Below are 16,218 nucleotides of genomic sequence, written 5' to 3'. Positions count from 1 at the left end.
CTGTGATCAAAGCTAAATTTTCAGCATCATTACTCCTCCTCTTATCTTCAATGTCACATGATCCTTCAGAAATCATTCAAATATGCTGATTTGCTGTTCAAGAAACATTTATTATTTTTAAATTTAAAACAGTTGAGTACATTTTTTCGAGATTCTTTGATGAATAGAAATATCCAAAGATCAGCGTCTATCTGAAATAAAAAGCTTTTGTAACATTATACATGCACTATACCAAAAGCTTCAAGCCAGTATAATTTTTTTTTGTTTGGGGGTGGGGCATTTCTCCTAAATATTACTTTTATTTAACAAGGATGCTTTAAATTGATCAAAAGTGATGATAAAGACATTCATAATGTTACAAAAGATTTCCATTTCAGATAAATGCTGTTCTATTCATCATCTGAAAAAGTATACTCCGCTGTTTTCAACATAATAAAAATAATAAATGTTTTTTTTTGTAGCAAATCAGAATATTTGAATGATTTCTGAAGGATCATGTGACTTGAGTAATGATGCTAAAAATTCAGCTTTGAAATCACAGAAATAAATTCAATTTTAAAACATATTCAAATAGAAAACAGTTATTTTAAATATTAAAAATATTTCACAATATATATATATATATAAATGGTGGTGGGCCGCCTGGACCAAAAAATGCCTGTGCTGATTTTTTATCCCAGTCCAGCCCTGCTGCTGGGTAATCCAGTACAAGAGATGCTGATATAATCACCTCTGCAAATGGGCGGCTGTGCTGCTCAGCTCTACACCTGAACTTCCCCATTCCAATTTAGCCAACTAAACTCTATGCTGATGTATGCAGTCATTTATATTTCCTCACACTTTATGGACGTAATCTTTCATATGCCATTTTTTTTCACGTTTGTACAAATGTTTCTTGGTTGTGGATGATATTTCATATTTGTTTGTAGGATACTTTTCTCTCCTTTTAGAAATCAGAATGAAATGGTTTGGCCTGTTTCACACCATGAGCTTATTATATTACTGAGCCAATTTTTGCTATGCAAAGCAAATTGAACTCGGGTTGAAAATTTAAATTTAAATTCATGACATTCTGTTGTAATTCTGTGTGCAGTGTGATAAGGGCTTTGTCAAAATAAATGTGTAAATGGTTAAAATGGATAAAAAAGAACTTTGCTAATTATTTGCATGCATTTATTAAAGACTTTTTTGGTATATTTGTAGTTTCATTGGTTGCATTTCAGTTTAGAGTAAAATAGATTAAAGAAATAACCTTGACAGTGCTTCTGCCTCTGATGTAACGTTCAGAAAAAAATCTTTAAAAAGAGATTAAAAGGAAGCGTTCATTGTGGATTGAACTGCGTGATCTCTCTTTTTTCAGTGTGGTGTTGTTACTCAGTCAGAAGCAGTCGCTGGAGGAGTTGAGACAGACGGTCCAGCTGCTGCGCTGTTCGGAGGCCAAACTAATGGCACAGAGAGAACTACTAGAACAGAAGATGCAAGAGAACGAGGGCAACGAACCACCGCCTGTCGTCAATTATGAAGAGGATGCCCGCTCAGTCAACTCAATGGTAAGGCACTTCTTGGAGCTGCATCCCAAATCGCACGCTATCATTTTTTTAAATAGTACGGAGGATTAGAATTTGTGTGTCCCAAATCATAGAATGTTGAAAATAGTATGCCAAAGGTGACCAGATGGTGTACTATTTCCAACGGGTTTTTGACTTGTCCCTGTGCTTGCTCATTTGAGCTTATATTAATCATATCCCAGAAGAGGAGTTTGTGACGATTCTCTATTGACTTTCACTTGGTGCAAAATCCAAGGTCAAAACTGCCACACCGGTCTTTAAATGTATAAACCTATAATTTAAAGGGGTCATATCATTAGTTGCATTAGTTGCAATATAATGACTGGTAATCTTTTTGCTTCTGGCTTTCATAAAGTGCTGAGGACAAAAGTGGGCATTGCAAAAATGAGAAATATCAGTTATCAGGCCAGATCCTGTTCTTGTGTCTTTGTAGTCATTAAAATGCCCTGGTACTGAAAACTGGTACCACACAGCATGTGTACAGTGTTTATGTCCAGACAAAGAAACACTGACAACAGAACAAGCAGAGAACAGAATGGAGATATCATAGATAAGTATGTATATGGAGTACATGTACATAATTAAAAGAATATTAAACCTAAATTCAGTATTCTGTTGCATGGTTGCTAATCGCTCACTCGGCACCAGTGTTGGGCAAGTTACTCTGAAAATGTAATCAAATTACTGATTACTGAATACTCCTTTTAAAAGTAATCACGTTACTGTTCTGATTACTTTATTTCAAAAGTAATTAGTAATTAGTTACATTACGTTACTTTTTTCTCCAAGAAATTTATGAAATCCCAGCATACACGCTCCCGATAAATATTTGTTATTAAAGATCAACATCAACATTCACAGAACACTGTTATTTTTAACTAAAGCAAACGGCTGCTGCATGCATGGTTTGGCATGGCAGAATGCCAGCAAAGAGCGCTGCATTTATAATCTCTAAAAGACATCTCAGTTCATCGCAATCTCACAAATCTCTGTTATAACACAATAAATATATGCATAATGAATCGTTCATAATGTCTACAATTCGTGTGTTATAATGAGAGGATTCGTGAACACGCAAATTTCAGCACTGCATTGCTCAACACTGCAAACACGTGTTATAGCCTAAATAGAAACTCTGCATACGCTTGCACCTGTTAATCGTTTATATTTTATAATTGTTCATGTTGCTTTTGTGCAATAGATGAATAACAATTTATTTGTTTTAGATATTTTATGTTTAGATATTTCTATTTCGCGGGAGTCCCGTGAATAATTTTATTCTCCCGCATCCCGCACACACACAAGTCTCTGCACTCGCCTATCAAGTCTTGTCCCGCGCCACGCTCTGTTTCGTCGGGTCTCGCGGGAGAGCAGGTCTCTAATCCACTAGCACTTGACTCGACAGTGCGTGTGCTACATCCTTTTTACAATCTCTAGATTAGAAATCACTGCATTCTGCCAGCAATGTAACGCGGCAGTAACGTATAGAGACCTCGGCTTGTAACTATACTCTAATTACTATTTTGAAAATTATAACGCTTTAAATTACTCCGTTACTAAAAAAAGTAATCCAATTACAGTAATGCGTTACTAAGTAATGCGTTACTGCCCAACACTGCTCAGCACACGTGTCATTTGGATTAAAACTAAATTATATAAAAAAATATTAACTGTTATATGATTATGTTTATGGTTATTTATAATGAGTGGTTGCCTACATTATTACAGCAAAACGTCACTTGATTATTGTGCCGCTGCACTAGAGCAGCTCTAAATTTGCGCTGTGCCATTAAATAAAAAATAAAATATGACAGAGCAATAGATGAACAGTGAATGTAACAGAAGCTAGTACAAGGCATAATTACGTGTAAAAATAACTGAAGAAAACATCTATTTGCTAAACGAATGATGCCAATATGATTCTTTTTCTAATATTCTAATATTTTTCATATTCTACACTGTAGCTAATTTGCTCAGAAAGAAAATGTATATAAGTAATTACAATTATTTATATCAACTGTCAGTAGTAACCGTAGCAGAATTAATATTACAATCAACTAATCTGTTTGTCCAGCAAACATTCAGTGTAATTTCATATCAACTCTAAGAAAGATTATTGTCATGGCCATAGAAAATAACTTTCTTACAGTACTCATGCATTAGAGCTTGTAGCAAGATCGGCTCGTTAAAATGACTTTACAAGCAGTAACCACAGAAAACAAACTCATGAAGTTTTATTAACTAAGACACTAACACATAACTAGTCTACACAAGCATACACACATTAATATATCATAAATTGCTCATGCAAAAAGGAATCCATGCATATGTGGATCAGGTGACACGCGTGCATTAATTGACGTCTAGTTCGAGTCGATCTTGTTCGGTTCATGCCATCTAGTGGTCGCTGATTTTCTTTGGCTCAGTTGCGTGTGGATCGCGAGCTGTGTGTGTGTGGATTGCGCAAGGCTAAAAGGGCGGAACGAAAGTCTCAAAATTCAAATGAATCAAATAGAATCGACTCAGAAAAGACGTGAGTGAATGCACGCACGTCGCCTGATCCACAAATGCACATTTTAATCACTACATGCACAAATTATGATACTTTAATACAAACTATAACATTTGTATTCACAAATATGTCTCTATTCGAACAAAATGCTGCACATTAATGTAATTCCTAACTCTCCGGTTGAAAAGCATTTGTTTCAGTGTAGTGACGCACATCTGCAAATTTTTCAATTCGTGTACACGTTAATGAATTGCACTGGGCCTTGTTCGTTGGTAGTTGTGTGTGTGAGGGACGTGAAATACTGTAAACTGCTAAAATTAAGTCTCAAAATCCAAATGAACCGAACAAGATCGACTCGAACTACACGTCAATTAACGCACGTGTGTCACCTGATCCACATATGCATGGATTCCTTTTTGCATGAGCAATTTATGATATATTAATGCAGAACAGAACATTTTTATTCACAAACATGTCTGCTGTATTTGTAAAAATCGCTGCACAATCATTTAATCCCGAATTCCACAGACTCAAATTGAAAGGTATTTGTTTGTGGTTAGTAAGATACATGTATAAAATGTATGCAGTACATGGATAATTGTGCGTGCATCTATTAATTATTTTGAGCCTAATATCATCCCATAGGTATGGGGTCTGTTGGATTATTTGTTAACAATCCAAATTGAACTGCCATTAAATGTATAAATGTAGATTTGTATAACAAAACATGGTCATATGAACAAAAACAGAGCAAATAAAAATCATGCACACAAAGAAAGAAAAAGTAGCATATTGAAGGTATATAGTGGTAATAAACTTTTTTAATAATCTAGTTTTTGTAATGTGTATTCTTTTGCTCTAGTTATTATATACAAAAACTATAAAATATACTAGATCTCCTTTTGTAATTGGAATGTATGTGGTTAGTAGTCTGTAAAAAACATAATACTTAAAACTGTTAATAATTGCCACACATACAAGTGAATAATATGCTCTTAAATTTGTTAAATCAGTGCAGTGAAAATAATTTAGATACAACAATTTGTTTTTACTAACAGTAATTTTGACTTATTAAACTGCTTCCCAGCACAATATTAATATTTGTTGTGTAATATGAAGGTATCGTTTTATTTGACATGCTGCTGGTGTTGAAGTTTGCTGAAGAGGGCAGTGTGTTCCCAGTTTTTTTATTGCCTTTTTTTAGTAGTGCATTGATGCACAGAATGATTTATTATGACTGTTTTAAAGGAATACTTTTACTGCAGGGATTTGTAAATGAAATGTATTCAAAAAAGTGTCTGCTAAATTCTATTCAAATGTATGCATCCAAATATACTTCAACACTAAGTGTATGATTTTTCTCTTACAAAACAGTCCTTTGGCACTACCATATTGCAGTGATAGAAAATCTGTCGTATTACAGTGTCCAAAAACGTTGTATCACTGTGATGTATGCCTAAAAGATAGGGTATTATCATTGTACCATGTCCAAAAAACATTTTTGGATATTTACATTTACCTATTTTATTTACTGTTTATCTATCTATTTTTTATACTCTTTATGCTTAATGAATGTGCTGCACAACTTAGTCATTGAAAAATACATTATATTTCAGGATAAAAGCAAAGACAAGGTATCGAAGTTTGACACCCTCAGACACTCCATCGCTGGAATCATCCGCTCGCCCAAGTCTGTACTGGGCTCTTCATCAGTACGTTTCATAACCGAGTCTCCTGCTTTTTCCATAATCACCTCCTCATTTCTATCTGTCCTGTCATGTTCTCTGCCTTGACCTCCTTGTGTTTGTTCCTCTTCAGTTTTTTGATGTGATACCCACTAGTGAGAAACCGCTGGGCGAGCAAGAGTGGTATCACGGTGCCATTCCCAGGACAGAGGCCCAGGAGCTGCTGAAGCAGCAGGGAGACTTCCTGGTGCGCGAGAGCCACGGCAAACCTGGAGAATATGTGCTGTCTGTGTTCTCAGATGGACAGCGCAGACATTTCATCATTCAGTTCGCTGAAGTGAGTACATGATGACTCAAAACAATGTCATTATTCATCCAAATAATTTTTTAGTCAGAATATTTGTAGATTCAACAATGAGTGAAGAAGGAATCATTAAAAATGATGGCTTATATATATTTATGTAACACATTTATAATACTAGATTCTGATTGGCTGGTATGCATTAAAACCGTTTAATGCACAGGTAGTTCCAAGTCAGTTTAATCACTGTTCTATATAAATGTGTTGCTTTAATTGATGCACACACACACACACATCACTCGCACACAGAAACATTCGGGAGCACAGAAACTTCTTGTCAGCGCTGCCCCGTGACTTTTGTTAATAAAATAGATTTGATGCTGAATCGCTACACTGTATTTCTCAGCAAGGAGGGGGAAGTAACTAAACTCACAGCTTCATTGTTTGTAGAGAGAGACATGCAGACACAGAAAATTCACACACACTAGGGCTGCGCAATTAATTTAATTTCTAATCGCGATTACAATTATGGATGCCACAATTACGTAATCGTTCAAAGCGGCAATTAATCGTTCAAAGTCCACTTATGTTATTCTTCACGCTTAAAGCCTTGTACACACCGGGACGATTATCGTGCGCGCTTATCACAGACGTTTTTTGACGTGTCTTTTGTGTTCATACCCAAGCGATTTTCACTGGCGATTAGCCGAGTGAACGTGCAAATTCACTCCCTGACATTAGATGGCGCTTAATGAAAAACAGAAATACCCTGGTACACATCGAATCCTATTTGATCTGCAATTTCTCTCCATAACAACTCCCTCTTATCGAGATTTTTGTAGTCGCTGTCGCGTTTGTCATAAAGCTCTTTGTGTTCAGACACCAATGAGACCAGCAGCTCTACATTCATCTTGCCTCGATGCATCTTCTTCGTCTACTTACTTGCTCTTCGTCGTTAGGTATCAATGTGTGTTTGGCAAGACCGTTTTGTGCTTGAGCGCCACCAAGTCGTGTTTTACTGTAACTTCAGCAGCTCCAGGCACGTGAACAAAAGCGCCAATCTCATTGGTCGGCCAGTTTTTAATGCGGCACGTCAAACCAAAAAAACGAGCCCGAGGCGTTTTTGAAAAAATGATGCTCTTACGCCTCGCGTTTTGCGCGTCGGTGTGCACACTCACATTGGTGCCCTTTGTTACGAGGCGTTACACGTCGGCGATATTCGTCCCGTTGTGAACAAGCCTTAAGATATGTTTTTTTCTTTCTACATGTTATCTTAAGGGTTTTTCCATTGCTTTAGTTTTAGTATAACACTATAATACCATTCATATTTTTACTTTTTTTATCATTTAAAGAAGAAACCAATCCGATGTATATTTGACATTTGAGGCTTAATACTAAAGAAAAGCACTAAAGATTTTTTAGTTAGTGTTTTCAGCTTGGTTATTTTCATATAAAAATACGGCATGCAGTTGCATCAAACAATGGTATAAACATCATTCAATGTAAATTGTGATAATCGTAATTAATAATCGCAATTACAATTTCAAGGGAATAATCGACAATTATGATTTTTGTCATAATCGTGCAGCCCTAACACACACAACTTTAATCTCTCTTACTCTCGATAATTAATTCAAATAAATGCTATAATTTATTCAATTAAATGTGATCTTACTGCACTACCTTATCTCTGTGTCTGATTTGAAGCTGGCAGAATGCTAGAGTTAACGTGCTGTAACTGATGACATCTACCCGTGCATTATCGCTTACACACACACACACACACACACACACGTATATATTTTTTTTTGCTAAACATTTTTATTGCCAAAAAACAATAGCAAAGTATAAATAAAAATATATACAACAATGCCCAAAATACTCCAAAATTTCTATTTTGTATTTTATTTTATTTCATGAGCTCACTACTAAGTGTATTTATTTTATTTTATAAGCTCACTATACTGTCTGATTTAATTTGCCTCTTTTTGTTTGCAGAATCAGTACAGATTTGAAGGCACTGGCTTCCCCACCATCCCACAGCTCATAGAGCATCATTACACAACTAAGCAAGTCATCACCAAGAAATCTGGGGTCGTGCTCCTGAACCCTGTCATAAAGGTGAAACATTGTCTCTCTTTTCATTTTAACAAGCTGTTCTGCTCTCAGTACAGTCATTTAATATGTCTTCACTTCTAAAGCTATAACTGTATTTCCAGTATGCAGCCATAAAATTCCTTATTACAGAAATTCGGACAGCACATTGCTCATTTTCCCTAACGTGAGCAGCTACATTGAACATTAGATTGATGTTGTGCAGTGCAGTTCTCAAATCAACCTGTCTTGCTGATGTAAAGTCCTGTGATTTGATGTGTGTGTGTGTGTGTGTTGATTTCTGCTTGGCTACAGAAAAAGATTGTAATGGTTTAGAAAATATCAGTTTGAACTCCTTTCTTGATGGTGGTCTACACTGGCTGGATTCCCCCAGGAAGTGTGTGTCTATGTGTGCATCCATCAGGTCGGATGATTACCTGCCATGCTGTTCCTCTGATGGGTTTTTGATGACGGGGGTAAAGCACCTCATCCGAGCATGTTGACTGAAATCATAATAGTGGTGATGTTTCTGCTGCAGCATGCAAAAAACACTATCAGACCCCTGTGAATGCTGGGATACATTCGGACTGTGTAAAACTGCACATTTAATTGACATAAAATCCCAAAATGTTTTGGGTTAGTAAGATTTTATTGGTTAACACGTTACTTAAAGCCTTTATGTAATGCATTATAAAGGGATATTAGAGCCCTAATATCCCTTTATAATGCATTACATAAAGGCTAATTAATCTAATTTAGAGAGTATAATGCATTATAATTATTCATAATTTGTAATTCATTATATCTTGTCATAAATAATTATAACCGAATTTAAAATGCATAGTGTAACAATGAATTGGCAAGTTTTATAATGTGTTAACTGTGATTATAATTATTCATGAGATTGTACGATGCATTATAAGGTGCTATATAATTATAGGTTATTATACATATATTATACATATACATGTGCCTGGCACACGATCATTTTAGCAGATTTGGAGTGTGGAACATTATGAAAACTAAGAAAAACAATATATAACAGCATAATAATAATTATCATAATGTTGTTGTTATTCATGTTTGCAATAAGTTTATTGCTAATAATATTTGACTTGACTTTGTTCCAAATAAGTGAAAACTGAACTCTTATTACAATGAGTTTATGTACAACGTGAATCCAAAGAGAAGTGGGTTCATTTTTAAGTCGAGCCGTCAATCTGATTACAAACGGATTATTTGGTTGCATGTAAATGTAGCCACTGAAGAGGTCTGACTTTGATTTTTAAAAAAAAAGAAAACGTGTAAAGACCCTTAAAGAGTAACTGGTAGCAGAGAATAGACCAAATAGGATTTGGTTTGGAGCTATTTGTGTTTTTTCCCCCCCCTTGATATCTTGGCAGCAGCAGCATGATAAATGTTTATTTTATAGCCATTAATAAGTTCGTTTTGGTCAATTTGGGCAGCTTTAGTAGACAAAGTCAGAAATGACAGCATTAGAACTAATGCAAGCTGTCTAAAACTCAGAAAATACAGTTTTGATGCAGATACTGCTGCTTGTTTTGTTGTGTTCGGTTTTGGATTATATTGAGTGAAGTGCATTATTGTCCAGGTTAATGTTGACACAGCAGGTCACTCATCTTCAAGATGTTTAGAATAATGGATCTTTAACTGATGCCATTATCAGTGTTGTAATAAATGTCTATTCTCATTAGTGCTGCTGTAAATGCATTGAGATTTTAGAAAGCGATTTTTTCATCTGTATGTGCGTTTTAATTGTCTGAACCTCTTCGAACCCTCAAACGAAGACTACAGTGCTACATTCGCTATTTGTGCCAGTAAAAGCAGCTAGCGTCAATGTTCAATTAAACACAATGAAAGAAAATCACAGAAAAATGCATGCATTTAAAAGTAAGTGTTTTTATGGGTTTTAAGGAATATTCTGTAAAATCTTCCTGCTGCACCTTTAGAAATGAAATTGTGATGGTATTATTTGCAAAATGGACTTTGTACATATACCTCTTTGTTTATTGCTGTTATCATTATAGTGTACTCAAATACAATTGTGCATAACGTAAATAAAATAAAAGTAGAGTTTTCATACAAAAAAAATGGTTTTAGAGATATTCCAAAGATATCCCAGAATGTCTGTGTCTAAACGAGTGCTTTTGGAGAATGAGGTGATAATTGCATCATTATCATTCATCAGAGCAATAGCACAGTGACTGACCCACAGGACGCTCTGCATCTCTCTTCTGTTTGTCTCTGCACGAGTCATTAGTTCATTAATGAACAAGTGTCAGAAAGATAATTTGCTATTTTTGTTTGTTTGCTCAGGATAAGAAATGGATTCTCAATCATGAGGACGTCATTCTTGGAGAACTCCTTGGGAAAGTAAGTCCATATCCATTGTGCTTGTGTTTAGGAATGTTTAAAATACCCCCTTTTTTTTAATTTGTATAAATTAATACTTTTATTCAGCAAGTTATCGAAAGTGATACTAAAGACATTTAAAATGTTACAAAAGGTTTCTATTTTAAATAAATGTTGTTCTTTTGAACATTATATTCTTCCAAGAATCCTGAAAAAAAATCAAATAAATAAATCACGTTTCAACAAAAATATACAAAAATACAAAACAGTTATCAGCACGGATACTAACTATAAATGTTTCTTCAGCAGCAAATCACAATATTAGAATAAGTTCTGAATTTTAAAATGCGTTTACAATACATTTTAAAATGTATTTAAATAGAATAATTTGCTGCATTTATGTTTTGATAAAATAAATGCAGCCTTGGTGAGTGCAAGAGACTTAATTTAAAAACATAAAAGAAAATCTTACCAACCCCAAACATTTCAACACTAGTGTATACTCTGAATAAATAGCATATTAACCAAGCGGCAACCTCCCCCTCTCTCTCATGAAGCCAACAAGGAAGTGACTTAAACTGTAATTCATCAACTGGCCGCTAGAGGCTGGCTGCAAAAGAGAGTCAATCCCATAGACTCCCCATGTTAAAATGCCCAACTTTGCAGCAGAAAAAAACATGTTTACAGCCTGGTTCATAAAATGATTTTGGTTTATATAGCCAATTTTGCCCTTGATGACAACTGTGAGGGGGGTGAATTTTTTTATAACGCATCCATTTAAATTATATTAAGCCTTAAAGTTCTGCATAATTAAGGGCGTGGCCACTTGAGTGACAGGTGGATTGCCGCTGCTGTCACCACCGTCGAGCTAGGTGGGCGTGGCTTCAGCAACCTGCTCCCGCCTCTTTGCCCATTTTCGATTATCCGGGAGTGACGCTGCCAAGATGACGACGGCCGCCTCCGCCCAATTTTGAGCTTCAAAAACAGCTCTTCGGAAATCTACGGGTGACGTCACGGACACTACGTCCATGTTTTTATACAGTCTATGATATTAACTCATCATGGGTCATAATTTGCATGGTAAATGAAAAAAAAAACCCCACTGTGGTAGGACCACAGTAAAACTACATATTTTCACAAGTGACTAGTTTGTTTAAATATGACAAAAAAAGACACAAAAATTAGTCGACTTTAAGTAGTTTTTTGGACAATTAGCCATCTGTCATGAACCATTTGCTAGTACTACTACTATGATGTATGTCCAGAAAGCCATGTTAAGGTGTTTCTTTTTGGTGTTTTTGTTATTTAAAATAATAACATTAGACACTAAGAAATGCTTTTGGACAAATGTTGTTTTAGGGAAATTTTGGTGAGGTTTTTAGAGGAACGCTGCGAGATAAAACCCTGGTGGCCGTGAAAACTTGTAAGGAAGATCTACCACAAGACCTCAAGATAAAGTTCCTCTCAGAAGCCAGGTGAACCCACATTCACCGTTTTACGCTTTACGTCACACTTGCTCTTTATCTCATTCCTCAAACATCAAGAAATAATGTTCGCCTCGTTCATATTCTCCTAAAAATGAGTGATGAAATAATGTGGTCATTTCCATATTCATTTCTGCTCAACTCCACCTCTAGGATCCTGAAGCAGTATGATCACCCCAACATTGTGAAGTTAATAGGCGTCTGTACCCAACGGCAGCCCATTTACATAGTAATGGAGCTCGTACCAGGTCAGTAAACTGCATCTTTGCTTCAGCCATTAGCTGCTGAAACCCTTCCTCGTTAAAAGTGTCATAAATTTGTTGGGGATGTTGGTGTCTCTTGTAATTTATTGCATATCGGTAGCTCATTTATTTTGCCATTTTTTAATAGGCGGGGACTTTTTATCATTCTTAAGAAAGAAAAAAGAGGACCTCAAGACAAAGCAACTGGTAAAGTTTGCATTAGACGCTGCTGCCGGAATGGCATACCTGGAGCTAAAAAACTGTATACACAGGTGAGAAAAACGGAAATATTTCAGACGTAGAAGTGATACAGCTTATCATAGCAAAAACGTGTCAGATTAAAATCAGAAGAAAAACAAAATAAGTAATATTATATATAAAAAACATCCTGTTATAGGACATTTTTGGGACATTATTTTGTGATATTATTTTTCATGGCCATTAGCCACAATTTCCTCCTGTTTGTCTTTACTGTAATCTTGATGTAGTATTTTACGTTTTCTTGTAGTCTAAATTTCAATAGACTACCCAATATATACTTTATTACAGTGAAAAACTCATTGTTTTATTTATATCAACATAAATTAAATGCTGTACAACAAATGCTACCATAATGTATAAAAAATGTACAATCTAAATTATATATCATTCTTTTTTTGGTCATATTATATTTATCAGAAAGCCCAGAATCTATTACATTAATCTTAAGAAAAGGTGGACGATGTGGAAAAAATGGAGTTATGAAACTTACAAACCATTTATTACTGAAAATTATTGATAAAAAGTTCAAAATAGTGAAATCTAAATTTAAATGGACTATTTTATGCAATATTTGTGAACATTTCACTGCATTACAGTGACAAATTACTATACTACAATTAGGGATGCACCAATGTATACAGATTATTGGCTGATAAAAGCAATTATCTGCACTATTAGCCATCTGATGGCAGCTGATGATCAGGGCTTATTATTTCTTGTCAATCAAAAGGCGGCAGAAAAGCGTGTCAGACAGCAACTTGTGTGAAGAAAATGTTTCTTGTGTTGAATTTAGGGCTGTCCAGTTAAAGCAATAATAATGCGTTATAGCACCGTTAACGCGGGTTCTGTTTGACCCTATGAAACACCCATAGTTCAAGCCAGGGTTGCCAGATACGTGATTTTCCCTTTACAAAACATTATTTGTAAAGCACATCCAATCCAATTATCACAACGTGCTTTGTGCTTTGCTACTTCTGATAAAAAACAAAGTGTCAGCTTTCAAATCCTGTACATTTTATCACAAAATCCAAACAATAAATGCCATTTTGACGCACTTAAATATGGCGTGACAGACTGCTGTAGCGGTACCATTCTGCGGCTCGTGAGGGGTAAGAGGATGAAATCAGATCATAGCGAGAAAGATACAGCTCTGATAAAGCATTTAACATTTCAAACATTTTAAAATAGTGTCTCAAAATATATACAGTGGTGTGAAAAAGTGTTGGCCCCATGTTGTGTTCACTTGTGTTATCTTTTACTAATATTTAAATTTGTTTGATGATCTGAAACATTAAAGTGTGACAAACATGCAAAAAAATAAGAAATCAGGAAGGGGGCCAACTTTTTCACACCACTGTATCTAAATGCAGCACCTAAAAAGCACGCATAATTATGTCTGGAAACACAGTTCTTAATAAGCAGGGATTGCACAACCTTTTTAAATATTTAATTAATGGTATTACATTTCATATTATTTATTCCTTTTCATCCAGTAGCATAATTGTCAACATGTTAGATAAGACAACAAATTAGAAAAAGTAAATAAATCCAAAATATTGGGCTGCGGGAGCTTTTGAGTTAGTTTAAGATTATATGAGATTGTGCTGTCTGTATGATTTAGTTCTTCATAGAAACATTTGACAAAATCTTATCCTAAAAGACAAATTTTTCTTTTAATTTTCAATGAACAGCAACATATTTAATTGTCTGGCAACTTGACAAATATGTTTTTAAAATTAATAGGCTATTTAAAACTTAAATTAATATTTAATGGTATTTAAGAAGTTGTGAAATAATTATATTTCTATAACTGAAACAAGCCTCATTTTTCTTGCTTCTTTCTGGTGGTGATTTTTAAACTGTGAAATAGGCTTTGGCGCATTGTGTTGTTTGAGGCCAGAGCCGGCCGTCTGAATACATCGAGTCTCAGCTCAGAAATAAGCTCTGGGCGCTTACACTGCCACGGCTCTATCAGCACCCCGCTAAAACCCATTTACTATCAGACATGATCATGTTAGGGGGTGGCGGCGGTTTGAGCACCTTTCTGTCAGCTTCTCCGCTCCCCCTACTGTCTTTCCCCATCTTGTGTCAGCAAAGCAATTTTTGGGATGTGACAACCTAATATGGTTGTATGGCTGAGGATGTCTGCTCAGCATAAATGCCAGCGAGAGGCACAGCGGTGGCTGTAGACTAGAATCGTAAATCACTGGTTGGGGATGGAAGAGTTTAGATTATATGAGAGAGACGTTAAGAATATGACGATCGACTTTTGTAGACTTAAAAAAGTAAATAAATAGATAAGGGACTACTCTTTTAAGATTTGAATTCTGAACCTTACGATATGACAATTTTTTTTGGTCTACCCAGTCTGCTGCATTTATTTGATCAAATATATAGAAAAAAATGATATTTTGAAATATTACAATGTAAAATAACTGTACTCCCAGCCAACAGTAACTAGTTACACTACTGGTTTCATTACATTTCCATTACACCCCAAAAACCTGGTAATTGCATAATTTTTGCAGCCTCTGAATCCATGTAGTCCATGTAGAGTACATTTGGCTCAAACTGATGACAAGCCACAATATTTTAAACAACCTGTGTTATTTAATAGAGCAGCAACATAGTAAAATCTGCAACAGGGCTCAAGCAGGTAGAATCATATGATGCCATATGATGTGGCCTTCTCCTTCTTCCGACAAAGCTTGCTTGCTGCATTGGTGATGTCACGTTCATACACGCATGACAGCGATTATGAAATTGATAGAGATGACTGAATTTTTAAATTCAATTCAGTTTGCGATTGTGACAAAAAAAAGTAACTAGAAACTAGCCATTTTTTTGTATGGTAACTAATATTAATACACAAAATAATGTTCTTTTTAGCAGCATCATATGACCCCTTTAAATTTTATTAGTAATTAGTTACACTACTAGTTACCAGGGAAAGTAGTAATATTACTGTAATGTGTTCAGTGGCGTGTCCAACAACCCCACCCCAGTTGCCACCCCAAAGCAGCGTATGGGATCGAAGTGCATTGAGAGCGGAGCAGCGTGATTTTAACTGAAGCGGGGATCTTTTGAAAGTCGGAGAATTCTGGTTTTCGCTCGCTCTCAGAGTGCTCCACTATCGCTCAATCACTAGCACAATTAATGCCATAACTATAGCCGTTCTAAACTAGTTCTGCCTACAAGGATTGTACTGCACGCACACATGTACAGACACATAACGGATCACTCACACACAGAAACAAAAAATATTGTCAACGCTGCCCTGTGATTTGTCAATAAAAATGCTTAGAAACAGAAAAGTTATACCGAAAATTTCTTTGTGTTTTGAAGTAATCAAAATCCACAGCTTCACTATTAGTAGAGAGACGTTGCACAGACAGGCAGGACTAATTTACACGTAATCGCGCTCTCACAAATGCATTCAAATAAATGTAATTTTATTGTGCTTCTATGTATCTGATTTAATAACTGATAAAATAACTGACGAAAATGTAGCCTACTATTATTTCAACCTTCCAAACAAATTTCGCACTTCAAAAAGCTGCAATGACAGATTGAACTTTTAATTCTGATAACCTTAATGCGTGTGAAATGTGTGAAAATAACACATTAATTTTTTCTTTGTTATTATCATCATCATTATTATTATAATTATTAGCCTACTATTCATTCATTCATTCATT

The 16,218-nt window shown here is 35.3% G+C and overlaps 1 protein-coding gene across 3 annotated transcripts in view; it reads left to right on the top strand.

The window, feature by feature from the left end:
* The window catches only part of LOC107691727 (tyrosine-protein kinase Fer-like), a 49,764-nt gene that overhangs the window by 27,037 nt on the left and 6,509 nt on the right, over positions 1-16,218 (top strand). For all 3 annotated transcript variants that reach the window (XM_016490519.1, XM_016490517.1, XM_016490518.1), the window contains 8 exons: positions 1,361-1,550; positions 5,697-5,792; positions 5,899-6,102; positions 8,065-8,187; positions 10,498-10,554; positions 11,893-12,008; positions 12,171-12,265; positions 12,408-12,531. In XM_016490519.1, coding sequence (XP_016346005.1) covers positions 1,361-1,550; positions 5,697-5,792; positions 5,899-6,102; positions 8,065-8,187; positions 10,498-10,554; positions 11,893-12,008; positions 12,171-12,265; positions 12,408-12,531 — 1,005 coding nt within the window. The remainder of the gene's footprint in view (positions 1-1,360; positions 1,551-5,696; positions 5,793-5,898; positions 6,103-8,064; positions 8,188-10,497; positions 10,555-11,892; positions 12,009-12,170; positions 12,266-12,407; positions 12,532-16,218) is intronic.

The sequence above is a fragment of the Sinocyclocheilus anshuiensis genome, unplaced genomic scaffold (assembly GCF_001515605.1).
Source record: "Sinocyclocheilus anshuiensis isolate Anshui unplaced genomic scaffold, SAMN03320099.WGS_v1.1 scaffold246, whole genome shotgun sequence".
Lineage (NCBI taxonomy): Eukaryota > Metazoa > Chordata > Actinopteri > Cypriniformes > Cyprinidae > Sinocyclocheilus > Sinocyclocheilus anshuiensis.
Note: the sequence above shows the minus strand (reverse complement) of the source record. Positions and strands in the feature narration are given on the sequence as shown.